Here is a 27224-nt window from a genome sequence, read left to right as displayed (position 1 = left end):
TACCTTCATTTAAAGGGGTCATGACATGGGTTTTTTTTATTGTATTATTATGTTCCCTTAGGTGCAATTATAGTATTAATATATTTTTTTTTAAGAAAAACTTTTAAAATCTAGTGATTTATGACCTTTTCCCACCCTGTTTCTCATCCTCTGATTCAAACAGTCTGTTTTGGGGGCGTTTTCCATTTAAGACTTCAGTGTTAACGCCCACTGTTATGATTGGCTAACGTCAGTGCCTATGTATCAATTATTGACGCCCCCAGCCAGAACAATATGCAAGTAAACTAAGTAAAAACACTGTGATTATTCATAATGAATGAAATTGCGCTTTAAAAAGTAGTTTAAAGTTTAAAATAGATTACTTACAGTTTGCGTCGTCGTTGTTCCCAGAATAGTCGGCACGGACTTATCTTTGAGCAACAGTTTTCTGGCAAAGCCAGCATCATATTGAGATTTGTTCTCAAAACAGTCATCCTTAAAATGTACAGAACAAACGCTTAAGTTAACACTGCCGTGACTGGGTCGTCCGCAAAAAATAAACTGCATCCATTTTTCCCTGACGTCTGGATCTTTCGGCAGCTTATTCAGAGGTTTTGTTTGACCACAGCCAGTAACAGCACATCTGTGTGGCATCGTAATTTTCCTGTGCACAAGTAGTCTCTGTCAGAGCTCGCTGTCCATCGACTGAACACTTGTGAGGCGCACGGCGATACTGAAATGAGCGTAGTTGTCTTGCGCTTAAATCGTAGTTATCTTGTGCTGGAGGCGGTCATATGCAAACGCTGGTACGTCACTTCTAACCGACACGTCACTTCTAACCATGAATCCAGAACGAGCTGTAGTTTGAGCTTGATTAAATAAATGATTCGTCTAGAATGGGGAGGACGTCTTAAAATATTAAACTTGCAGGACGTTTTAATGATACAAAGACCTCTTATATACCAAAAGATCAAGGCAAATTTGGTTTCTCATGTCATGACCCCTTTAAATAATAGAGTATTTGAATATACTTTTTTTATGAGCTTAAATATTCGAATACCAAATTATTGATGAATCCCATCCCAAATTGGAATCGGCAGAGGAAAATTGGTATCGGTGCATCCCTAATAAAAAGGTCAAAATAAATCTGTATCAGAATTGGCCAATTCAATAGACTAGAAATAAACTGCAAAAAATCCTTATCGGAGCATAACCAATTATGGAAAGGTCAGTTCTGGAAGCTCCTGGTTTTGGGCCTCCAAGTACTGTAGGCTAAACTTTGAGATTTCCTGTTCAGTTGGGATGTGTGTTCTGCTGTACTCTGTCTGTTCAAAACTACAATCTGTGGTGCTGATATTCCGTGCAAAAACTGTTTAGAATATTAGTGTGAAAGACTTCTGTGAAATTAACATCATTGTCTCTCTCATGCCCTGCACTAGAGATTAAACAGTATGAAAATTTCATATCACAATTATAGTGACAAAAATTATCAAGGTTATCAGTATTATCGTGGTATTGTTTAAATGTGCTGGAAATTTTCAAAAAGTACTGAAACACACTGAAATAATTTTACTAAGTTTTATATTGAAAACCAACTCTGTAAACCAGGAAAAAGCAAATGTATTATTATTAGTGTTGTTACAATATACACTTGTGAGAAAGAAAACAGTACTTTTATTCACCAAAGTGGCATTCAACAGATCATAATGTATAGTCAGTACATTAGTAATGCGAAAAATGTATATTACAATTTGAAACAAATTTCAGAACTTCTTAAACTACTTCAAAGAGTTCCCAAAAATCCTCCACGGGCAGCAATGACAGTTTTGCAGATCTTTGGCATTCTAGCAGTCAGTTTGTCCAGATACTCAAGTGACATTTCACCCCATGCTTCCTGTAGCACTTGCCATAGATGTGGCAGTCTTGTCGGGCACTTTTCACCACCTTATAGTCTAGTTGATCACACAATAGTTCAATGGGGTTAAGATCCATAACACACTTTTCCAATTATCTGTTGTCCAATGTCTGTGTTTCTTTGCCCACTCTAACCTTTTCTTTTTGTTTTTCTGTTTCAAAAGTGCCTTTTCTTTGCAATTCTTCCCAAATGTCCTGCACCCCCGAGACTTCTCTTTACTGTTGTACATGAAACTGATGTTGTGCGGGTAGAATTCAATGAAGCTGATGTACAAACCTCTTGTTTATTTGAAAATCTGGTCTTCCACATTTCTTTCTGTCCTTGTTAGAGCCAGTTGTCTTTTGCCTTTGAAGACTGTAGTTTACACCTTTGTATGAAATGTTTTGCAATTTCAAACACTGTATAATCATCATTCCTCAAAACAATGATTGACTGACGAGTTTCTAGAATGGCTTTTTTGCCATTTTTGAACTTATGTTGACCTTAAGACATGTCAGTCTATTGCATACTGTGACAACTCAAAAACAAACAAAAAGACAATGTTAAGCTTCATTTAACAAACCAAATAGCTTTCAACTGCGTTTGATATGTGTGATAAGTGATTTTCTAGTATTTGCAATTTAGCATGATATGTAATAAGTTGTTGCAGTGATGGCTGCTGGAAATGGGGTCCGTCTAGATTTGATCAAAAATGACTTTTTTCAAATATTGATAGTGCCGTTTTTTTTTTTTTTACAGCAGTAATGTCCTGACTATACATTGAGATCATTCCAATGTCCTTCCAAAACAACAAAATCTGAACATTATTCCAAACTTTTGGCCACCAGTGTAATTATTCTTAATCTCTCTCTCTCACACACACACACACACACACACACACACACACACACACACACACACACACACACACACACACACACACACTTCTGCGTTGCATTTGAGTATATGCAATGACCCCATGCACAATTTACATAAATACAAATGAGTCTTAAGAAGACAGTGATGGTAATTACAATGAGCCAAACAACTGACATAAATACAGTGGTCTTGTATAGGAGTCTATAATGTTTCTCCTAATGGAACACTTTAGGAGCTTTTCCACTGCACGGTACAACTCGACTCAACTCTGCTCGCTTTTTTGGGGTTTTCCACTATGGATAGTATACCTGGTACGTACCTGATACTTTTTTTTAGTACCACCTCGGTCGAGGTTCCAAGCGAGCCGAGCCGATACTAAATGTGCCGTTAAAATCCTGCAGATCACTGACTGGTCAGAGAGAATCGTCACTACCAGCGTCACTGGACTTCTGACATGCAAAATCAACCTGCTAGTTTTAAAGTTAGCAACAGCGATAACAGTATAATTTGTTCACGTGACATTCTAATTGTGAAAAACCACGCCGGTCAATAAACGAGGTGCAGATGATCCACTCGTTAGTGATGAGCGAAACGAAAAAGTCTCTCAGGAAGTGTCTCAGCTGTTGGCCGCACACAGCTACCACCGGACCTACCAACAGTGTAGGGAAAAGCAAAAAAAATAAAAAATAAGAAAAGTTACAAAAGTGACTACAGAACCATTAAGGAAAAGTGGAAATGGTTCAACCAAATCGATGCTATTTAAACCAGCAAGTAATAGGAAGAGTGCCCTGGACTTGTTGGAGTCCACAATGGAGGATGGTACATTTTGTTACATTAACTCTATACTCTGCTTGAAAGCTTCTCTTCATTTAGTTGACCAGCTACTGGAAAGCTTGCTTCTAAAACAACCAGGCCAATTAAACTGTTACACTTGTGTAAAATCACCATGCAACAACTGCTTTATGCAGCACAATGAGCTAGTAGCTAACAGCTAGCAGTTGTGTTATTGTTTTGGTCAGTTTGTGTCCTGTTTAAGATGAAGTCAAGGCAGAAGAGGTGGCGCATCTACGAAGATCAGCCTATAATCCCACCAACATTGAGGTGGCACTAAACTGCAGTGGAAAGCTCAGAAAAGTAAAGCGAGTAGAGTTGAGGCGAGTCGAACTGTTACGTGCAGTGGAAAAGTGCCATTTTACAAACAAGTCGAGGACTGACGGATTTTAAATGAACAAATATGTTGGTTGGGTGACTAAACTACATAAGGTGTTATCGTGTGCAATGGGTGAATGCAGACACAAGACACATACAGCAGCAGAACAACGTGTAGTGTTTTTACAAGAGTAGGTCACACTGAAAGCTTTAGTTTACATTATGGACAAGCTATTAGCAAGTTAGACAGACAAACCATTACATTTTCCCCCATTCCGAAGTCCCCACATCATGCATTGAGCTAAAAGTTATCTTACCTTTTATTCGCTATAAAGTAGTGGGTGGACATTTCAAGTGTTACCACCATTCACAACTTTTTTTCATGTTCTGCAGACAGGGTGACCATCTTCGATTAAGTTTCCCTCAGCACACTTGTAAAACCAAAAAATGTTTGTCTAAGCTAAGACGGAGGATTGGCCTGTCCCACATGCACCACACACAACAAAATAAGTCAGTCCATAATCACACAATGGCCAAAGGCTGCCATCTCTCTCTCATGCACGACTACAGGGTAAATGGGTGATCCTGCTCATCAAAGCAGGAATGTTATTCTATTGTCAAAAAGGTGCTACTGTCAAAGTAATTTATTATACGGTAACTAAATGTAAATTTGAATCCAGATCACAAACCCATTCAAATTTAATACAAATACCTGATAGGAAGATGAAACAAGCACTCTATACAGGGATCAACTACTGATGTCGCAGGACAAGTGACTAAGTGCTTTTGGACAGTGAGCAGGGCATGGACACTGACAGACAAGACAGTCTGTGGAAGGGCCAGCAATCCCATGAGGCCACTGTGCAAGTGCATTTCCTGTACTGTGCATTACAGCACCCAGCATGGAGAAAACGAGAGCCAAAAAAAAAAAGGCAGGGAGAGGGGGAGCAATGGAGATGGATCGAATCAAATAGAAAAAAAAAAAGATCAATATTGGCTGACGGTTTAGCGAACAGAGCAAAACAAGTTCCCCTTTACCTTGCAAATTTTAAACTGAAACTCCCAAGATTGCACGATGTACTTCCACACACACACACACACACATATATATATATATATATATATATATATATATATATAAATATATATATATATATGTACCAAACCAAACTTAACCCTGACCACAGAACCAGGATACAAACTGAACTGTCAGAATGTTCAACCAATACAACTATGGGTGTTATGTATTATAAAACCTGACCAAACCTACGAGATTACACTTCTTTCTGTAACATTAGAGGCCATCTGTAGATGAATTGCTGGAGGAACGAGTCAGGCGCACATATAAACATTTCAGCTGAATCACAACACAGTATCAGCCGCAATGCAAGCTAGACTGCAGGACACTGCACACCTTGCCAGGAACAAGCACACCTGTCAGCTCTAGTGCAACAAACACACACTCTGCAGGGAGAGAGACATTATTGCAAGGTGGAGAAACCCAGTATGTTGAGAGAGAGTGAGACAGAGAGCAAGAGATAGAGAGGGGCTGTGGGTGTGATAACCAAATTTTAACCAGCAATCGCACATCTGATTATCACTGCTTGAGTAAAATAATCCAGCACTTTGAGAACAATGTTCCCTAAAGACAAATTGGAAGGATTTTGGGCATTTCACCCTCTACAGTGCACAATATTGTTAAAAAATTCAAGGAATCTGGTCAAATCTCTGTGAAGGGCAAGATGAAAACCACTTCTGAATGTGCATGATCTCTGATCCCTCAGACTTGAGATTGCTTTCATTTTTAAATGAGGCAGTTACTTCTTTGCATCCCCTTATGGATTTAATAAAAATATTTTGTTGTTTTTCTGGTTACTCAGTTAACTGGAATAAGAGTATTTTTGCTCACCAAGGCAGAAATTTTACACCTTAATTCTTGAATTCCCTCCCTTTTAGAATTGTTCAAGAGAATTTTACTCATCTAGGACTGATAATCCCAAAAGACATATTTAATCAGAATTTTATGGCTGCAATGAAGAGCCTTAAAGCTACAACTGAAAAATTGAAGATTTTGCCACTGTCCATAATTGCCCATGTTAATGCTATGAAAATGGTGTCTTTCCTAGATTTTTATATTTGTTCAAGAATTTAGCCATTTATATTCCACTCTCATTTTTTAAAATGAGATTCTGCTATTTTTTCTTTTGTATGGGGTTTCAAGGCTCACCGCATTTCTAAAGCACAGTTACAGAAAACTAAGGAGTTGGGGGTCTTTTAGCATTATTATTGGGCAGCTAATGCTAAAGCAGTGATGTATTGGATGGATGGTTTCCACAACGCTGTGGAGAATTCTATGGATTGCTCCACATGGAAGTTCACTCTGTGATCAACAGCTCTCTTCCTGCATTATTATTTTCCAATTTGGATGCTCTTATAAAACGCATTTGTAAAAAAGTTGTGATGCACAACTTTATATATTTAAGCAAATTAAGAAAAAAATTAGGTATCACTGTGCCCACATTGTATTCCCCCATTTGTCAGAATCATAATTTTCCACTGGCCAATATTGATAGAACTTTTTTAATGTGGAGGAACTAGGGTCTGTGTGCTCTTAATTATCTATATGTGGATGGCTGCTTTTAATCAACTGCCTAGCAGATTTATACTTCCCCAGTCCAATTTGTTTTGGTATTTGCAGGTTCGTCATTATGTTCAGCAGGTATTCTCTGACTACAGGACCCACTCAAAAGATCACTGTTTTTATAATCTTATGTGACAACCACCAGGCTCTAGACACATGGTCTCGCAATTTGTTTCCTTGTTCTCCACACAATCTAATTTATCTTCTGAACACATCAAGAAAGCCAGGGAAACTGATACTAGCTGTGATCTGTCATATAATCTATGGGCCAAAATACTGCAGAGAATACATAGCTGTTCCATCAAATCGAGACTTCAGCTAATACAGTATAAAGATGTACAGACTACATTATTCTTATCTCAATGCTTTTGGTTTTGTCCAATACTGCATCGTTTCTGGAAAGACATATTTAGGTGGTACTCTAAAGCATATGAAAGGGGCATTCCTCCAGAAATAAAATTGGCCATTTTCGGATGCTCTAACACAGCTCTTTCAATGCCGTATTATGTGCAGCTGGCATTAATGATGGGCTTGGTTGTGGCGAAAAGAGTCAATTTTGAGAGAGTTAAAATCTACTAGTTTTCAGAGATGGCTTGGTGAAATGGTTTCGATTTTACATATTGGAAAAAGTATGTTTTAATGAAACGAGTACCTCTAAAAAAAATTCTGAAATCTGCGGCGCCTTCCTTCAGTATCTACATGGCGACTGAAACAGGAGTAAATTATGTACTAACATGATGCCCTATCATTCATCTTGTCCCCTTGTCTATATTGATTTCTGTTAAACCTTTGTATCTTACATAGGCACTCATGTGTTAATATAAAATGTAGTCAGGCTCGTGATGTTTTTTTTTTCTTTAAAAAAAAAAAAAAAACGAATCAATATAATATTGAGGAAAAAACAACAACAACAACAATTACATAGAGCCCTCTTCATCTTTATGTGAGATGAAGTTAAGGATTGCGTCTGTTTCTTATTCTGGGTTGCAGACAATATGTGACATACAGCACGAAAGCAGTGTGCCCTCTAGCGGTGGATGACTGCAACTACAGCCTTATCGACATCTGCTGGTATGATTACAGAAACCGCTTGATCAGAAACAAATTAATTGACAATCGATAAGCTTGATCAATCAAATTATTTAAGTCAATTAAACAATTAATCGTTAACATCCCTTGATAGACTTGTGAGAAAAAAACAAGAAAATTAATGAACGAGAATTAAATAAAGGCAGAAAGTAACAAAAAAGGAACAAGACAAAGAGAAAAGAAAAAGGCTGAAAGAACAAACAAGAAATTAAAAGAAAAGAAAAAGCAGCATCAAACAAATAAACAAAGGAATAAGAGAGAGCAAATAAATAATAAAAGAACAAAAAGAAAAAGAATGAGCAAAAAGAACGTGAAAGAAAAAGGGCAAAAGACACTGCCAAAAACAAGTACATTAACAATTTCTGCTAATTAACTATTTTATATTGACAGCAGTATTTAACTTTATAAACGTTTTTTTTATTTTATGCGTATACGTGGCCTATTCTTAATCTACATTTCTGCTCTGCCAGGGATGACTCATCGCATGCTGTCTGAAAGAAAACTACACATGCGAGAACATTCCTTTAAGATAAACTTACAGTACAGTTTAATGAAGCCTTTGATCTCATGACTGCAGTGATGAGAGAGAGAGAGAGAGAGCGAGAGAGAGAGAGAGAGAGAGAGAGAGAGAGAAATGCTACTGTGTCTATCGGAGTACATGATCACCGATTCCAGAACAGCAACTCTGGAAACCCCTTGAGGGGACCAATATTATACATCATATACTGCAGTTAACATATTGTTCTTTGACCTGCATTTGGCTCACATGCACCAAGCAACATCCAGAGAAGAAACACAAACCAAAGCATCATCAAAACACCAATAATATCAACAACAACAGTGATTTGAAAGAACAGAAGCCAATCAGAACATCAGTTTTGTAACACTGAATAGGGCAGGTGATTGTCTCTAAAGCTGCCTTCCAGCTGAATAAACAGGTTTAGCTAAGGACGGCACTAACAGACAAACATAAAAATGTTCCTGCCAAACCAAAGAAACATGTATGCCAATGCTGACTCATTGAATATGCATACAGAAACAATCAGAACAATTAATGTGAATCTACCTCTTGAACTTCAGGGATTAACGGCAGGTCGTTTTAAAAATCAATGAGTCGTTTGCTTATTTGTAAATCTCTTACTAGTTACTCCGAAATAGGCTACTGAAGAAATATTATCCTTCCAATAATTAACGATAAAGCAGAGATTTCAAGAAGATCACCCAGGGTAAAAAGGTGGAGTGCAATAAAAGCTGTAGGCCAGTGGTGGGTAATTTGATCATAATATCACAGTTTTTTGGTATTTGTAATTTCAAGGTAATGGTTTATTACAACAGATATGTTTGCTATAAATTCAGAAACCCCTTATGTTTTAAATATTAAATAACCATTTATTTGTGTAATTTATTTCTGATCTAGTGACCTCAAGGGATAGTTCACCAAAGAATGAAAATTCTCTTATCTCCCTCATGCCAACCCAGATGTGTATGACTTATTTCTACTGCAGAACACAAATGAAGATATTTAGAGGAATATTTCAGCTCTCTAAGTCCATACAATGGAATTTAATGGAGACAAGAACTCAGGTCAAAATAGAACATAAAGACTCAAGTCATTAAATCCATGTCTTCAGAAGTGATATGATTGGTGTGGGTGAGAAACAGATCAATATTTTAGTCCTTTTATTTTGTTGTAAATAAGAATTTAAATATTGATCCGTTTCTCACCCACACAGTATATGTTAATTATTAATAATCATAGGACGTTACATCAAAAGCTCACACAGTTGATTTTATTTTTCATTTAGTAGTTCATTTAACATGCTATGCCAACATGTAAACTAACATGCTTAATAACATGTTGTAGTTACATGCTATTTTTTATCATGTTTATAATTCTGTTTATTATAATTCTGTTTGTTTTCTTATTTATTCAATTTATTTTATTTTCAAAAGGGAGACATTTTTAAAACTCATACTTCAATAAAATAAATGGGTTCAAGTTTCAATTATAATAAAGTGTTTGCTCAAAAATAAATAAATAATCCTTCTGTTTTCACTGATAATAGTAATACCGTATATACCGTGATATTTTCTGAGACGGTTACCATATCGTGAAAATCTCATACCGTTGCAACCCAAGTATGTGAACTAGGGTTGCGCCGATACCAAAATTTTGGCTTCAGTACCTGGTACCTCTGTATCGATACAAAATCAATACTATAATCAACAAATAAAAGTCTTTTTTAATGAAAATACACAGAAAATCACCTGATTAAAAGAACTGCATAAAGTCTTACAGATTCAAATTATTAGGCATGCACCGATCCGATATCTGGGTCAATTAAATCAACCTAGAGTATATTTATAAACTAAAACTAGGCAACATCTATGGAATTACTTACTATTAAAGAGAGTATTATTCATATGATAGAGCTCCTGATAAAAAGTAGTGATGCTGTATCGGCTCAGATACTGATGTTTTTAAACAGATCTGGTATCCATCCGATGAGCCCGATCCAAATCAGATACTGTGCGTTAGTCATGTTCGTTCCTGTCAAGCTCAAACAATTACAGAATTATCACAAAAACACAATTATTGTAGTTCATATGACTCGTGTATTTTATTCAAAGCCACTTGAAGATGTGCGAAAGCTCTGTGAATCACAAAATAAGAAGTAAATATGCATGTGCAGCTCGCGGCTAATTTTAACCTTCACGCGGTGCACAATTTTGCAAAACAAACAAAAGTGCTACTCACGAACAGCATCTCAGATGTAGATGCTCAATAGTCCGGTTCACTTATAATATGCATTTAGAATGGCACTGGAGGTGCTTTTTTTTTTTTTTTTTTTACCAGAATTTGAATAAGCAGCGAATTAAACTACTGTGAACTTGCCTACAAACAGACACACTTCCTGGAGAGTTCAGAATGTCAAAATTCTGAACTCCAGGGGTGGTGGTGGCGTAGTGGGCTAAAGCACAGGGCTGTTAATCAGAAGGTCGCAGGTTCTAACCCCACGGCCACCACCATTGTGTCCTTGAGCAAGGCACTTAACTCCAGGTTGCTCTGGGGGGATTGTCCCTGTAATAAGTGTACTGTAAGTCGCTTTGGATAAAAGCGTCTGCCAAATGTATAAATGTAAATATAAATGCAAAATAAAAGCGTGAGTGTTTAAAAGTTAAAGGTGCACGATTGAGATATATTACTATAATATATCATTATTATCATTTGTTTAGAACTTATAATGATATTTCATTTGAATGGGTTCCAAAAAATAACTGTGTGAAAGAAGTGAGCTAATATTTAACAACTACATTTAACAAAAAAAGAGATCTGAATCCTTTAATGTCCTGATGCAAGTTGAAAAAAAATTTGGCTTCTTTTCTACTGATGACTTATACTGGAATTACTGTTAATTGCTGCTACATTATCCAGTATACTAGTTAACAATAAAGTTTTTCTAAATAAACTATACATTTATATTGAAATAATGTGTAGTTAAAGGTTTATGTATCTTTACATATTAAAGAGTACACCCAATTATTTCCTCACAATAATGTAAAGACATTCTAAACTGATTATGCAAAAAGAAAACAACAAAAAAAAAAAAAGGCGGATCAGCCGATACTGAGATTTCTGATAGCGGAAGAGAAAAAGTGGTATCGGTGCATCCCTACAAATTATGCGTTTTCCATTTGAATTTTTCTGGATTCCATGTTAAATGTTTTAATTAATGTTATGATCAAATTGTGTTTAATCAAATTGATAAATACAGTTTTAAATCAAATATAAATATCATGATTATTATAATAATTTTTTACATAAAATTGCAGCATAGAGCTTCACAGTATTAATGAAAACATTAATGAAAATAAATCTGATTACCTGTGGCACAAGGCTGCTTGCGTTTCTGATATTGTATACAGAAAATAATAATAATAATAATAATAATAATAATAATACAACCATTTAATAATACATGTTTGTTATTATAAGTTTTATTATTGCTACAGTAGTTAACTTTTTCTGTCTTCAATTAAATGCATCCATTTGAATAGAGCTTTCATAATAGCGTGACTTATTTCGACAAACCTTTGTGTTCTTCCTGTTTTTACGGGTTAGTTATATCAAGCTATAATAAGTCCCCTTTCTGCTGGTCAGAGTGGATTGTGAGGGGCGATATTACACTCGGTGACCTGTATGAGAGTGGAGTGTTGAGATCTTTTGAAAATTTGGTTAAACATTTTGGGATTTCCAGATCTCAGTTCTATAGGTATTTACAGCTGCACCACCTGCCCTGTATTGTTTTTGGGAGTAGCGCACACACACACCCCTAAAGCAGAAGATACTCTGGGACAGGTGATTACTACTTTTGGAAAAGGTCATGAGGCATCAGTGTATTACTCACTGCTAATTCAGAGTCTGAGGGACAGAGATTCAACTTCTCTCAAGAGATTATGTGAGAAAGATTAAAATTTGGTATTGAAGGTGGGAGTGAGGGCTAGGATGCAAAAAAATGTCAAGTCTGCATCTAGAGATGCAGTTCAAGGTTTCACAGAGATTCTATTGGACCCCCTCTAGATTTTATAGGCTTGATCTTAAAGACACACCCACCTGCTGGCGATGACAATCAGAAGATGAAGACACAACCCATGACTTTCGAGGTGGTGGCAAGTAGAATGCTAGGGTTTGGGAACTTGTTTGTTAGGAAATGGGGTAATTATTTAGCATTTTTGGGGGACTCTTGGGGAGGGGATGGGGAGAGTTTAGTTTAGTTTATGTATGTTTTTCAAATTTTCTTCATTTTCTTTTGTGTGCGTGTGTTATTATATGTGACTACAGGTGTGTTCGTTGGGGGTCAGGGTGGGGTTGGAGATTGGGGAGGGATATTAGTGGGGGTAAAATGTTAATTCGATGATTTTCTATGTTGTGTATTTTTGAATCCATAAAAAAATGTTAATTGAAAAAAAAAAAAAAAAAGCCTCCAGTTACTTTTAGAAACAGATGCACACCCATTATAATCAACGAAGTCGTCTACACCGGAAGCATCCGTCTGTGCCAGTTTGTGGAGTCAGCCATACTGATGGCGTAGTGAGCTAAAGCACATAACTATTAATCAGAAGGTTGCTGGTTCGATCCACACAGCCACCACCATTGTGTCCTTGAGCAAGAAACTTAACTCCAGGTTGCTCCGGGGGAAATGTCCCTTTAATAAGTGCACTGTAAGTCGCTTTGGATAAAAGCAGCTGCCAAATGCATAAATGTGATGGACTTATTCGTGGAGAGGATATACTGTGGTAAGAATATATGAAAGATATAGTACTAGGCTACATACCAACCTCCACCACTAATAGTATAGACTACATCAGAGGTGTTTGTGTAACTTTGAATAAGATTATGTGGAGAACGAAGGTTTACACACAAAACACACACTTAGAAACATGAGCGTGTCCTGGCAGGTACATTTAAAATCCAAATTCTCGCTCACACACTCAAGACTCATCAATTTGGGAATTACAAGGTGTGGTTTGGGTGCAGTATAAACACACACACACACACACACAATGAGAGAAGCTCTGGGTTCAACTTTCAAAGGATACAGAAAAAAAACTCTTGGTCCAGTTGTGTTAGTGTTTTCCCTCATATTTGAATGTGCGGTGGTCAATTTGCATTTTGAATGCAGTCACATGCAAAGATGCAAGATCATACACCCCACACTCTTCTCCAGTAACCCAAGAGCTGACATACCAAGAGGAGTGGTCGGAGCTGGATCACACATGAATGACACACGAAGACTCGTTTATCCCTGTATGACCCTGCAAAATGGTCAGGGAGACATACTGCTGAAATTTAAAACTGTATAATACTCAGAAATGCAGCCAAGCCATGAGTGTGTTAACAAGTAGTCCTCCTTCAAAATCCATATTCTTTAGGTTTCATACAGGCCCAGTCTAGGGTCTACCTATTTTTCTCTAGTAGTACCACAATCTACATTACACTAAAGTCCAACATAAATCATTGTTCACAACCAATTTTATTTTCATAATGTACCATTACAAAACAGGATACTGGGCAGGATTTTATCCTTGGATATATGACAAGGGGTTGGAGAGGATCAATTAAAAAAATAAGAGGGTTTTGTGACTTATAATGGGAATAATAACATGCAGATGAATCGTTCACAATGAGACCAGGAACTTTCAATTTGATTTCAAATTGACTAAAGACAAAAGTATTTTCTCCAGTTTATCATCTCCACTAATGCTTTGGCATCCTCCTTGTCCTGCATATATGTTAGAACGTCACATATATATTTTGCCTTTATGTATAAAACATGGTTTTGAACATTGCCGTCAAAGCCCAGGATTATGTTGATGCTAACAATCACTCACTGAGACACAATCAGCATCATGGCAGTGTTACCAAACTATGTTATCCTGGTTGTGTGTCCATAAAGGGTCATGAAAGAGTCATAGAGCATGAAATAATTCAGTTAATAAATCTAAGCACAGATCTGCTTAATTTGCACAACGAAAAAAGATGAGACAGAATGGTTCAAAAAGTATGTATAATAGTTGTGCTTGTGAATGAGGTAATGTGTTATCTGTATCAAGTGTGGTTTAGCCCATTAATGCCCAGATTTCTCACAAAAATGTCTTTCTTAAAATGATCTGCACAATCTTTCCTTGGAACATTTTGGGCCTTTTTTCAGGTTAATTTAAATTTTCAAGTAAACATGACTTTAATGTGGCAACTCAAGTGCCTTTAGCACTAAACTCCATGAAAATCTAAGGAAAGATCGAGATAATTAGGGACTTTGCCTACTGTACACCATAGTTACCAGGTGCATGGCTGAATAAAAATCCAGAAATGGTATTATGAATTAAACACGGTCACGTGACCCATTATCCAACAAGTTTGAAAAAAAAAAACCATTCCTCAAGTTGTCTCTTTGTAAGCCAGCTGTTTTTAAATAATCTATTGTCACCCAAAAATAATCTATAAATGTACAGATTGGTAGAGCTGTCATCTACTTTATTACTACACAGATATTGTAACGACTCTCCATCTGCTGACTGAAATTAAGGCTAGGTTCCAAATTAAAACTTCACAAACAGTGTCTGACTACGTAAAATATTTGCTCGTTTACGAGTAATCTTTTGACAGAGCCTAACTATTATCAAAAAGGTTGCAAACACACACACACACACACACCTTCAACACACACCTCCTAAGCAAACAACCCTCTCTGCACTATTGTTAAAATCCTGTTTGAAATCCAGTACCTTCCTCTTTTGTGTCAGTACCTTTGGCACGATGCCGTTGAAGACGGACACCCGGTCGGCTGGTCCAACTGTATCCATCTTGATCCTCTTCATTGGCCGGTGCAAAAGTTTGAAGCCCCAGACGTCTCATCCTCATTAAACGAGGGCCGGTCTCCCGCAGCCACGCTCCCCCAGAGTCTGTCGCTTGCAGCCCGCCGTCCCCGGAGATGACTGTGGGAACAAGGCTCTTGAGGAATTCCATGTTTGCACTGGGACACTTTCACTCCAGATGCCGGAGCAGGTGCACGGTGATGGCTCTGCCACCCCCCATCACCTCTCAGGAATCAGGCCGTCTGTAATCGGACAGATGACCACACAACTGCTCCTCCACCCAGGCAAAACCACGGCCTGTCAAACACTGACTTCACAAGTTCCTCTTTGTCGTGTCAGAGTTATAACTGGAACGGTCCACAAATACAAAGAACCAAGAATAAAAAGATGAAGTCCAGATGATTGCAGTGCTCTTCAGTTGTAGTGCTGTAGCTGTTGGCTATGAGATCCAAGAAGAAAAATGTTACTGTTTAACTCCAATGGAATAAGGTACAAGCAAGCACCTGTAGATCCAGCTGCTGAAGATTTCAGTCCGTACTTCCACCTGCCTGCATTCCACATGCCACCGTTCAGCTATGCGCAAGCTCTTCCGAAACAACTAAAGTTTAATTGGCTTCAGGTACTGAGATGTATCATAACAAGAGACCTACCTTACTACCTGTCTGTTCATGTAGGATGGACAGAACAAGAAAAGACGAGCATAAACATCACTTTGATGTGGTGGTTTGATGACAGTAGGAGGAGTCTTTCCGGTTGAATGCCAAGTGTTATCTGGGTGGAGACATAACGTGTCCAACAGGAGATAACGTACGCCTGTGTGAGCAGCCAATCAAAACACAGCTGTTAGCAGCCATGCCCACACTTTTCTGCTCTCAGAAATGAGTGAGGTAGAGGGATAGTGAGAGAAAGAAAGACACATCCCTCAATGATGGTGAGGGAGTGTACAACAAAAAAAGTAAGAAGGTGTGGTGTCTTCAGCACGCTGCTACACTTAGATAAGTTTTATCAAGCAGAAAACTAGAGATGCGCGCACACACACACACACACAGTCACAGACACGTAATATGAACCATAACTTACCTTAAATGCTTTCCTTCCAATGAAAAAAAAATTCTGTATGACAAAAAATGGCTCAGAAGTCACGATGTCAAACAGACAATCAAACGTTCTCAGACCCCATGCATATGGAGAGCTGGTTTCACTTCCAATTTTGCATAAGGGTAGTGGGTGGATTAGTTTAAATGACGTGTTAGTTTTGCTTGTCTGCTCTGTGAAATATTTACACATACAGCTGCACATGTAAATAAAAAAAAACTCTCAAATAAAGATTATTCCGACATATAAATTACAAAATTGTCAAAAGGGGCAAAAGGTACAGCAATTCTAGCTGAATTAATAGTTGAGTTTTCTAGCTCTGGACAATAAGGTGTCCTGAGGTAAATCGATGGAAATGTTCATGTTGGGAGGTGTTTTGCATAAGGCAGGCCTCTGCTGAGTCATTGAAACATTCAAATAAGGTGGCTGCTTTCACTGAGAATGGGCATCGTAATAATGCCACAAACTCACTGTCTGAACCCCCATTCAATTTACTGCAACACCATTGACAGAAATGGACAAGAAGGGTTTGCAGTCCAGCATTAAGTTGTGGGATCAAGTAATAATTTCCAAATGCCACTTGTTTAGATATTTTATCATCTCATGGAATAAAACTGATACATCTTTGGTTGACTTTTTTTTTTGAAAGTGTCCAACTTTTTGGGGTCACTGTAAGGGGTCACATTAGCATCCTGTAAGCTTGGGATCGATGCCTTTTTTTTTACACATCAATAATCCAACAATTTTCATGATGATTATCGATCTATAGCTGGATTTTTTCCAGATTTAAACAGTTGTTGCACAATAGTTTTTGTCTCTTCATACATATTTCTCAACACAACTTGGATAAAGTGACAACAGCAGGGTAACTTAAAGGAGGCAACACATCGGACGTGTCTGGTGAAGAACACCGATCGCCACTTGCCATCTGTCTGAAATGCCCAGCTACGACTCAAGGCCATTTAAAAGAGTTTTCCATTAAATTTATCAAAGCGCATAGATTATTTATTCTAGCCATCACTGGATGATACATTGTAGGGCTGGGATAACCGATTATTTTTTAAACGATTAATATAGCGATTATTTTTTCGATGCATCGATTAATCTAACGATTCATTTTTCCAGTCCGATTCGATTTCGATTATCTCCCCATTAACTGACTAATAGCAATTTATACATGTTGATTTACATATCTGAATGAAGAAAAAAAAATGAATTCCTTAACATTGCAATATATGTTTATTGCTCTTAAAATTCCAAAATAAAAGACTATACAAGTGCAAAGTAATGCATTCTTAGTCAGAGGTAGCATTCAATAAAACCTTGAAGCCTTGAAAACACATAGGCCTAGCTTACTGAAAGAAAAAGTGCATATTGTAATTCTTCTTTCAGAATAAAATAACAACAACTTGATGTCTAGCAGTCAATAAAAAAATAAAAAGGTCACCCAAAATACTTGTTTAGAGCAATTGAAAGAATACAGTAACCAATGTAAACTTGAGGGCTTTAAGCTAATACAGAGAATGCTTTTCCAACAAAAAATAAATAATGAAAATAAACATTCAGAATTCAACATTTATGTTGAACATACTGAAAAAAAACATCTTCATTCACATGCAAATAACAACTTACACTCTGACACTTTCACCTTAAGAATACGGTGTGTGTGTGTGCGTGCGTGCGTACGCGGCACCTCTTCAGGTGCTGGTGCATTGCCGTGGTGCTAGAATGGAAGGCCATCTCCATTTTGCAAAGACGACATATCACGGAATTGTTTCCTTCAATTTAAAAGAATTCCCATACTTTAGAGGAACGAGTGCCTTGCACTTCTGATAGTCTGAGGAGCCAATCGTGTTGCTACTACTCTCCGGCGCCGCCATCTTTGTTTTGGGTCTGACGAATCGACGCGCATATTTTGCGTCGACGTATTTTTTGCGTCGACGTCATCGTTGTCCCAGCCCTAATACATTGTGTATATATCTTTCATGCAGCCTACAGAATATCTTTTCAGTTACAAGTATGTCTTTTTGTAGTTTAACAGCTTGGATGAGACCTATTCAAGGCTAAATACAGGGAAATTGCATAATAAACATCACCATTTCTAATCGATCAGTTTGTGCAGTTACACCAGTTTCATACGTTAAACTGTAAACTCAATGTCACTTTGTTCATTCTTGAAGTAAAAACATATTCATACCTTTTGTGTGAATGGTGACTAGGTCAGTTAAATGTCAGCTAATGTTAATATATCGTTTCCTTAAAAAAGTATAGAGAAAACAACGTGCCGATCAATAATCAATGTATTGATATTTTACAACATTCCTAACATCCAGGTCCTTTAAAGGAATAGTTCATCCAAAAATGAAAATTCTCTTACTATTTACTCACGTAATCAAGCTTGAAATCACAAATCGCCAAGGCGACTGCTGTCAAGATAAAGGAGTAACATTTTGATCTGTTCTCACCTGAAACTGACTGGAACTACTGGAGTCGTTTGAATGACTTTTAATGCCTTTATCTGATATTTGGACTTTCAGAGTTCTGGCCACCATTCACTTGAAGTGTATGGACCTACAGAGCTGAAATATTCTTGTTCTGCAGAAGATAAAAGTCATACACATCTGGGATCGCATGAGGGTGAGTAAATTATGTAAGAACTTTCATTTTTGGGTGAACTGTCCCTTTCAAAGACTTCTGAATTTAAATAAGTAAAAACAATCCTCTAAAAGTATGTAGTGAGAGGAAAAATTGCAGTTTGTGTAAGTCAGGAAAATTCAGCCCTAGTATTGTGTAACTGTCTGAAACAAATGAACATCCACAATGCCACCTGGAGGGCAAAGTGGAGCTCCAGGAGGAGGAAATTACCTCAGAGTCAAACAGAATAATCAGTGGCCCAATATAACCTAATTTGTTCACAAGACCCATTCTTAAGAGTGTGAGCATTTCCTGTGAATCATTTGTGCACACTTTTCTGTGCTGTCGATATAAGGTATTCCTGTGAATCATTTGTGCACACTTTTCTGTGCTGTCGATGTAAGGTATACATCAACAGTGCAGAAGAGTGTGCACAAATGATTCACAGGAAATGCTCACACCCTTAAGCATCATGTGAACATGTCCAACAAACCATGTAATGGTTTCAATTCTTCAATGTTTGAGCAGACAAAATATACGCACGGAGCTTGTTAGCAGAGCCCAAAATCATTCCAATAATATTTAATGTTACCAAAGTGTTACCCATTTCTGTCAAAAATGCATATTTACTGACCAACAAACTAATAATGTTACATAAGCTTTAAGTAGCAGGAAAATGAGAAGAATAATTTCAGACTGAGCCAGCTGCATGTACATTTCTGAAATTCCAAAATGTTGCCTTTTTAATAGTAGTGTATTTTTCATTTTCTACATTAGTTGCACTAAAGACGTTTGTTTTGTTGGACAAGAAAAACTAGCTTCATACAATGTGACCCAGATCTGGTTTCCATCACTGCAAAATGGGTCCTATTTAACAATTTAGCCAAATAGAGAGGCCAATATCTCTAAGATTTAATCATATAGGGCCCATAAAATATAAAGATACAAAAATGAAAGCTTGTTCAAAACAGAATCTAAAAGGATATATTATAAGATATATATATATATATATATATATATATATATATATATATATATATATATATATAAGATATATTTAATATTTCTGGAGTTAGCCTATAGGCATTGCAACCTTGGAAAAACAACAAAAAATAGTTTAGTCAAATTTTGGATTAAAATAATGACACTGCTATCTTTCTAAAGTAATATTTTGTACCTGTAGTTTTGCTCCAATATCAATTTTAGTACCTCTCAAGTAACTGATTATTACTCAACAAATATTGATCCATGCCATTTAATACTTTGGTATTCATTATCACTTATATTTATCTTTCTTCTAAAGAATTAACAAAATCAAACATTTCAGGGTAGTTTCTGAAATTTGACTGGTATGCCATGGAATAACCCTATCTGGCAATCCCTCCCTCCAATTGTGGGGCATCCTCAATTGGAAAAATAATTAATAAATAAAGTAAATACTGTCTTTTCAATAGCTAAGTTTTGCATCAGATAGGATTAGTATACAGAAATTATAGATTTACATAAAAACAATAGAAGTACATTTTATGTCCGCATCTACATAATGAAGTACATATTTGTGTGCCCATAATTCTCTTTACCAGCCTGCCCTCTAGGGGTGACTAAAGCAATGCTAACAAACCTCAGGGCATGGTGCCTCACTACAGGTCATTCACAGAGGTATAACTGATTCAAGTAGGCAAACCATCAAATCCCAGATGATATTCAAATTTCACCATCTGTTATTGGTGTGAAATGTAAAAAAACAAAAAGACATATGAATACGCACATTTGAAAAAGAGAAGAGACACTGGCATCCCTCTGCAAGGGTTTGAAAAGTGCACAAAAGAAAACGTACAAAGCTGTTGAAATACAAGATCTCTACAATTTTGTCTGTAGCCAACACAGGTCAGATAACAGAACGTAAGCCAGACTGGACTTGAAGCAGGTGGCAACATGGCCATTACTAGACAGTGACATTTGAGAAGCACAGTTTTCTCTGTAAAGTAACTAACTAACTAATGGCAATTTTCCACTGCACGTTACGGTTCGACTCGCCTCAACTCTACTCGCTTTACGTTTCCGATCTTGCATTTCCACTGCAGTTTAGTGCCATCTCAACGTGGGTGGGATTATAGGCTGGTCGTCATAGTTGCGCCGCCTCTACTGCCATGACATCATCTTAAACATGACACAAACTGACCAAAACAATAACACAACCGCTAGCTGTTAGCTACTAGCTCATTGTGCTGAATAAAGCAGTTGTTACATGGTTATTTTACACAAGTATAACAGTTAAATTGGTTGTTTTAGATGCAAACTTCCAGGGTACTCTCCCTCCCATTGCTCGCCGGTTTAGATAGTCCATTTGGACGAACCACTCCCAGTTTTACTTGATGGTTCTGCAGTCACTTTTAAGTTGTTGTTTTTTTTATTTTCCCAACAATGTTGATAGGTCAGGTGGTAGCCGTGTGCGGACAACAGCTGAGAGACTTTTTCGTTCATTGCTAACAAGTGGACCGTCCGAACCTCGTTTATTGACCAAAGCGTGGTTTTGCGCACAGCCATTTCTTTTTTCACAATTCAAAAGTCCCTTGAAAAATTATACTGTTATCGCTGTTACTAACTTCTGGAAATCCAGTGACACTGGTGATTCTCCCTGACCAATCAGTGATCTGCAGGATTTTAATGTCACATTTAGTATCGGCTTGCTTGAATCCTTGACTGAGGTGGTACTAAAAATATCAGGTACCAGGTACTATCCACAGTGGAAAACCCACAAAAAGCGAGCAGTCACGTTGAGTCAATATTAGAGATGCACCGATCGACCGGCCAGGGACCGGAATTAGCTGAGTTTCTGCATGCTCGGCCCGGACCGGTAACCGGCCGGTCAGCCTCACGTCTTACCGATTCCAAGCCGGTCCATTTTGTTGCCAGCGGCACAGGCAATAACGTCACAGCCGCATGTAAACATGTCATTGGCGTGGGAGATCTTCACTGTGCGTGAAGAATATATAAAGTTCGAAATGTGTAATAATTGTAAGGCCAAAGTAAATCGTGGGGGAACCACCACAATAACTTTCGGAACAACAAACCTAATTAGACACTTATAACACCATCACCCAGCTGAAAATGCCCATTTTAAAAAAGAAGCTAAAAAGTGAAAGCGGCTAAAGCTAGCCAGAGCTCAGAGCCAGTCACAAGTCAGCAGCCTCTCCTATCATCCCTTGGAATGAGCAGCGAAAATACCAAAGCAATTACGAGGAAAATTATGGAATTCATGGCCCTGGATGACCAGCTGTTCTCCATAGTTGAGGACAGAGGCTTCAGAAATCTGATAAATTTCCTTGATACAGAGTAGGAGGTACTTTCCGACGTCGCGTTGCCAGAGTTGTTTAATCTCGTGTCATGTAACACACGCAGCCTGTTATCTGTCAACATTTGGGTACACAAATCCGGGAGAGGGGAAGTGGGGTGCTGGATGGCAGAGGCAGGCTAAATACATACAAAATTGTGCCGTTGTGATTTAATGTAATTTTTCCCACCGTGTCTGATATTAAAATCAGTGCGACACACATTGCAAAAGGCGTGAGCATTGTTGATATGGCTTCGGGATATGAAATTAAATTCTTCCATCCAGCTGTTGTTAAATGTACATGTATATTTAGTTTTTTTCACCGGAGCACCAGCTGAGTCTTCTCCTCCCCTCTACCAGTGATGCTTGATTTAACATCCCGCGTCTAATGCCTGCGCAGAGATCAACAGCGCAAATGGGTTGTAGGTTGCCAGATTGTGGTCAAATGATTTGTAATGTGTATGATGTGTCGATTGTGTGAGTAGGATGCGTTTCATTCGAGATCTGGCAACTGGACCACCTTGGAATAATATATTGATTTGATTATTCCTATAACGTGGTTTGGGCCATACACATTTTTTGGGAGAAATAACAAAACGGGAGACTCCCGGGAAAAACGGGAGTGTTGACAGGTATGCAAGCCGTTCCCGAAGCAGTGCTCAGTTTTACAACTGATATTTGGACATCTAACGTAAGTTGAGCGTATTGGACACTTCAGTTTTTCAGATCTTTGGAATTGTTTTGTTAGATGAGTAATAAAGAGAAAAAAAGTCAATTTTATAAAAATAGTGGAAAATAACATCTGTTATATAAAGCAACTCATTTGCAGTTAATTGTTATTTCTACCTCTTTCTAGTCACAGAGCACTTTATTTTCAGAGTTGTTTAAGTGAGAGAAGATCCTGTAACTTAGTGCAGTTTGGGGGGAAATTGTAATGTTTAATAATTTATTTTATTATGAAAATAAAATTTAGCATTGAAGAAAGGTAGATTTTGTTTGTATATGTGGTCAATAATAGTTCTTAGTAAATTGGTATCGGCAGGTCACACTTGCTAGAAATCGGCCAAGAAAATTGCAATCGGTGCATCTCTAGTCAATATGTACCGTGCAGTGGAAAAGCCCCATAACTCACTCATTATTTCCCAGCCCACTTCAATGTCACAGAAACATTCCCATATCTGATCTGAAACTCAGCCAACCTCGATGATGAAACTGCAAAAAGCATGACATTTGGCTGCAACTCTGAACTACATTCAAACTCCTGTTAGCAATAGAAACCATATATAATATGTATAATTATATTAAAATAAAGTATTAGACTAAAAGTACACCTGTAAATTCTAATTTCTTTTCTCTTTACATCATTATAACTAGTGCTGCACGATTAATCATATCGCAATCGTGATGTCAGCCTGTGCGATTACATGATGGCAAAATGCTGCGATTTTATTAAATAAATAAGTGCATGTGTGGATGTGACAGCCCATTCTCTCCGAGAGCTGTTTGCCCATTTTCTACACCGCTAATAAAAAGATGACGAGTCAGTCTCAGTTTAGGGAGTGGCACGTGTGGTAATGTCATGCGAGTTTCCGGTGTTCAGCGTGGAAATCGGGTGAAGATGAATGCCGAGCAGACCGACACTGAACTGGTGGCCAGAAAAAATAACACAGATCACAGCTTGGCGATATATCTTTATTTCATCAATAATATAATATTGGAGCGTGACATGTAAATAAGCACAAACTCCAAAACTGTCATTCTCTGTGTGGTCAGAGCTGTTTCAACCAGTGGCGGAAGAGACCCAATCTGAGCGGGAGTCGAGACCGGGAGAGATATAAAGTTCTGCCGGCTGATGCAAACTCTAACACGGAGACGCTAGTCTCTCACCCCCGCTGTCTGCAGCTCGCAACGTGTTGCATCATTGATGAGATCATCATAAGATCAATCTTATGTGAAAAATAACACTAAAATGAAAACAACAATAAAATGTGTGTTTTCACACACACACACACACACACACACACACACACACACACACACACACACACACACACACACACACACACACACACACACACACACACACACAGTTTTCATTGAATAAAACTACATTAAAATGCCCAGACTTTGTCAATTAAAACTTGACTAAAAAAATAAAATAAAAATAGGATAAGGTTGACTAAATATGATAAAACTCCTGTGTCAAATGTCCTTTTTAGTTAAGACTAAGACTAAATTAATTATTCCGTTGCAGGTCATTAGTAGTGTATTAACGCAAAGCCAACGTTTACGTGTTTTTAACGTCACTTTTTTTATCAGTATGTTACCACCTCCACCTGATTTTGAGCCAGGAAAAACCCTGGTTATATGGCGATATTTTGGCTTTAAGATAACCGACGCTGAGCAGAGAGAGGTACTGTGCAAAATTTGCTAAATTAAAGTTTCTACATCACATGGCAACACGACAAATTTATATCAGCACCTGAAACAGCACAGAGAAAAGTATGATGAATGCATGACGGTGAAAGCCCAGATTATATGAGAAGTCTTCACAGAGATATAAAGAAATCACTGACTCCATAACGCACTGCTTGGTAAGAGACATCATGCACCGCTAGCAAAGTGGGATTTCAGAAAATTATCCACACACTGGACAAGATAAGTAGAACTTTTTAGAAAGAGGATTTGGAAATACCAGTTGGTCATTTAAAAAAACAAAAAAAAAAAAAACAGGACTGAAACAGTTTTAGTGGTTTGATTCAGTGAACCAGTTTATACAAAGTACATGTTCCATTCTGCTTGAATGTCCCTGTTTGTTTGGACAATCTTATTTTCGTGAAAATGTATATGTTATTATTTATTGTTCTATTTTATTTAGGTGTAATATTGAGAAAATAACAAGTTTGCAGCAGTGCAAAATATTATTTAATTTTGTAAAAATATTTTCATTTGAAAACACTGCATTTATAGTTGTTGTTGTTGCTAGTTTGTATGTTTGAGTTGAGAAATACAGATTTCAGCATTATCAGTAATCTATTTGTGCATTTTCCTTGATAACCAAGCAAGTTGATACCACTTGTTTATTATAATTGCAAATCGCAATATTAACCTCAATAATCGCAATAGGACATTTTCCCCAAATCCTGCAGCCCTAATTATAACTCTCCTAAAATGTACCTTATACATTCCCTTCCAGAGGGACTTTGTTACCTTCTCACTCAAAGCGCTCACACTTGTTAAAGAGTGGCGTGCTGTCATAGCAACCATGTTACTTTCTGTTTCCGTTTGTCCTACCAAGTCAATCTCGTTAAAACGAGGCCTGTTTAAAGGAGGAAACTCTGTATACTGCAGCCTTCAAAGGACGCGTACTACCTAGCACGCATCGTACCAAAGGAGACACGGCCGTGTCAAACGTTTGTGTGCATATAAAAGTTAAATAATAACAAGTTCAGACTACGGCTGGGTAGGGAGATGCACCGATCCGATACCTGGATCTGTATCATCTCCGATCCTGAAATTTTTAAACGGATCGAGTACCGGTCCGATGAGCCCGATCCAAATCCGATACAGTGTGCTAGTCATATTCGTTGCTGTCAAGCTCAAAAAATTACATAAAAGAAACATAAAAATACAATTAAAGTAGTTCATATGACTCGTGCATATTACTCAAAGCCACTTGAAGAGGTGCGATAGCTCTGTGAATCCCAAAAGGCTGTGTTTAATAAGTAAATACATATTGCATGCGCAGCTCCAGAGCATTAGTGAATGGCACTGCTCCGTTTACACACACAAACTCAATCTTGGCTATTTTTAGCCTTCACACGGTGCGCAATATTTGAGTGCTACTAACGAACCACATCTCAGATGTAGATGCTCAATAGTTCGGTTCACTTATAATATGCATTTAGAATGGCACTGGAGGTGCTTTTACCAGAATTTGAATAAGCAGTGAATTAAAATACTGTGAACTTGCCTACAAACAGACACAAACGACTTTCTGGAGAGTTCAGAAAGTCAAAATAAAAGCGTGAGGTTTTAAAGTTAAAGGTGCACGATTGAGATATATTAAAATATATTACTATTATAATAAATTATTATTTGTTTACAAATAATAATAATAATATTTAAGTTGAATGGGTTCCAAAAAAATAACTGTGAGAATGAAAAGTGAGCTGATATCTAACAACAAAAAATAATAAAAAAAAAATAAAATAAAAATAAAAAAGAGATCTGAATCTTTTAATCCTCTGGGGTCTGAGGGTGTTTTGGGCCCTGGAGAAGTTTTGACATGCCTTGACATTTGTGCTTTTTTCAGTTGCTTAAAAACATATTAGTGGCTAAAATCTGATAACACTGAATTCAGCACAAACTGGGATAATATTTTTGAGAAAATAACGTTTATGCGTGGTTTTTGAAAAAACAAAAATTTTAAGTCATTGAAATAAGGCCATAAAACACATACTAAACATTTGTCCACAAGCCTTTTGAGAACTGGATCTTGTAGCCTAGAGTTTTTGCTACAAAATGATGTGAAAACCATCTTGATCACTCGATATCAATATACTAATTTAACTACTGTAAGACAATTTTAGTGTTAGAAAGGTCATATGTGAGAAGGCCTGAACTATCATGAATATTGAGGTGATTCACACCTGAGGAGACAAAAGACCCCTCCCCTGGCCTATCAATGAGCAATGTGATTACTGCAGTCTTCAGTGTCACATGATCCTTCAGAAATCATTATAAGATGGTGATTTTCTAATATAGGCATATTTAAAGTGCATTTTACTCATTTAACCTGAACACAATATAATATATAAGATAAAATATATTCTAAACATTCATATAATTTTATATCATATTTGTATCATACAGCATACAATTTAAATACCTGCTTTAGCCTTTAACAGCATTTAAATGTAACTAAAACTTGCTTACTAGGACATATTTAAAATGTCAATACTCTGAATCCTTGCTGGCAAGTCTGGAAACAGTCCCACTAGTAAAATATGTACATGTTTATATAAAATAGCATGCCAACTAATGAAAACTACAAGACTTACTCGTCCAAAATTGTATCCTCGGCTGGATCAAGTCTCTCTTCAAAATACAAATGATCATCGGATTCCTGCTCTTCTTCTGAGGAAAATGTT

The 27224-nt window shown here is 37.3% G+C and overlaps 1 protein-coding gene across 7 annotated transcripts in view; it reads right to left on the bottom strand.

Moving 5' to 3' along the window:
- LOC127623667 (protein furry homolog-like) overlaps nt 1–27224 on the bottom strand; it is a 173931-nt gene that overhangs the window by 122153 nt on the left and 24554 nt on the right. For 4 of the 7 annotated variants that reach the window (XM_052098079.1, XM_052098081.1, XM_052098083.1 and 1 more), the window contains exon 1: nt 14940–15607. The exons of 2 other annotated variants lie outside the window; for them this stretch is intronic. In XM_052098079.1, the coding sequence (XP_051954039.1) occupies nt 14940–15159 (220 nt within the window). In that variant the 5' untranslated portion in view covers nt 15160–15607. Of the gene's footprint in view, nt 1–14939; nt 15609–27224 lie in introns of those variants that run through there. One more of the 7 variants, XM_052098082.1, reaches the window with a different exon arrangement.

The sequence above is a fragment of the Xyrauchen texanus genome, chromosome 30 (genome assembly GCF_025860055.1).
Source record: "Xyrauchen texanus isolate HMW12.3.18 chromosome 30, RBS_HiC_50CHRs, whole genome shotgun sequence".
NCBI classification, from domain to species: Eukaryota; Metazoa; Chordata; class Actinopteri; order Cypriniformes; family Catostomidae; genus Xyrauchen; species Xyrauchen texanus.
This window is presented reverse-complemented; position numbering and strand designations above follow the sequence as displayed.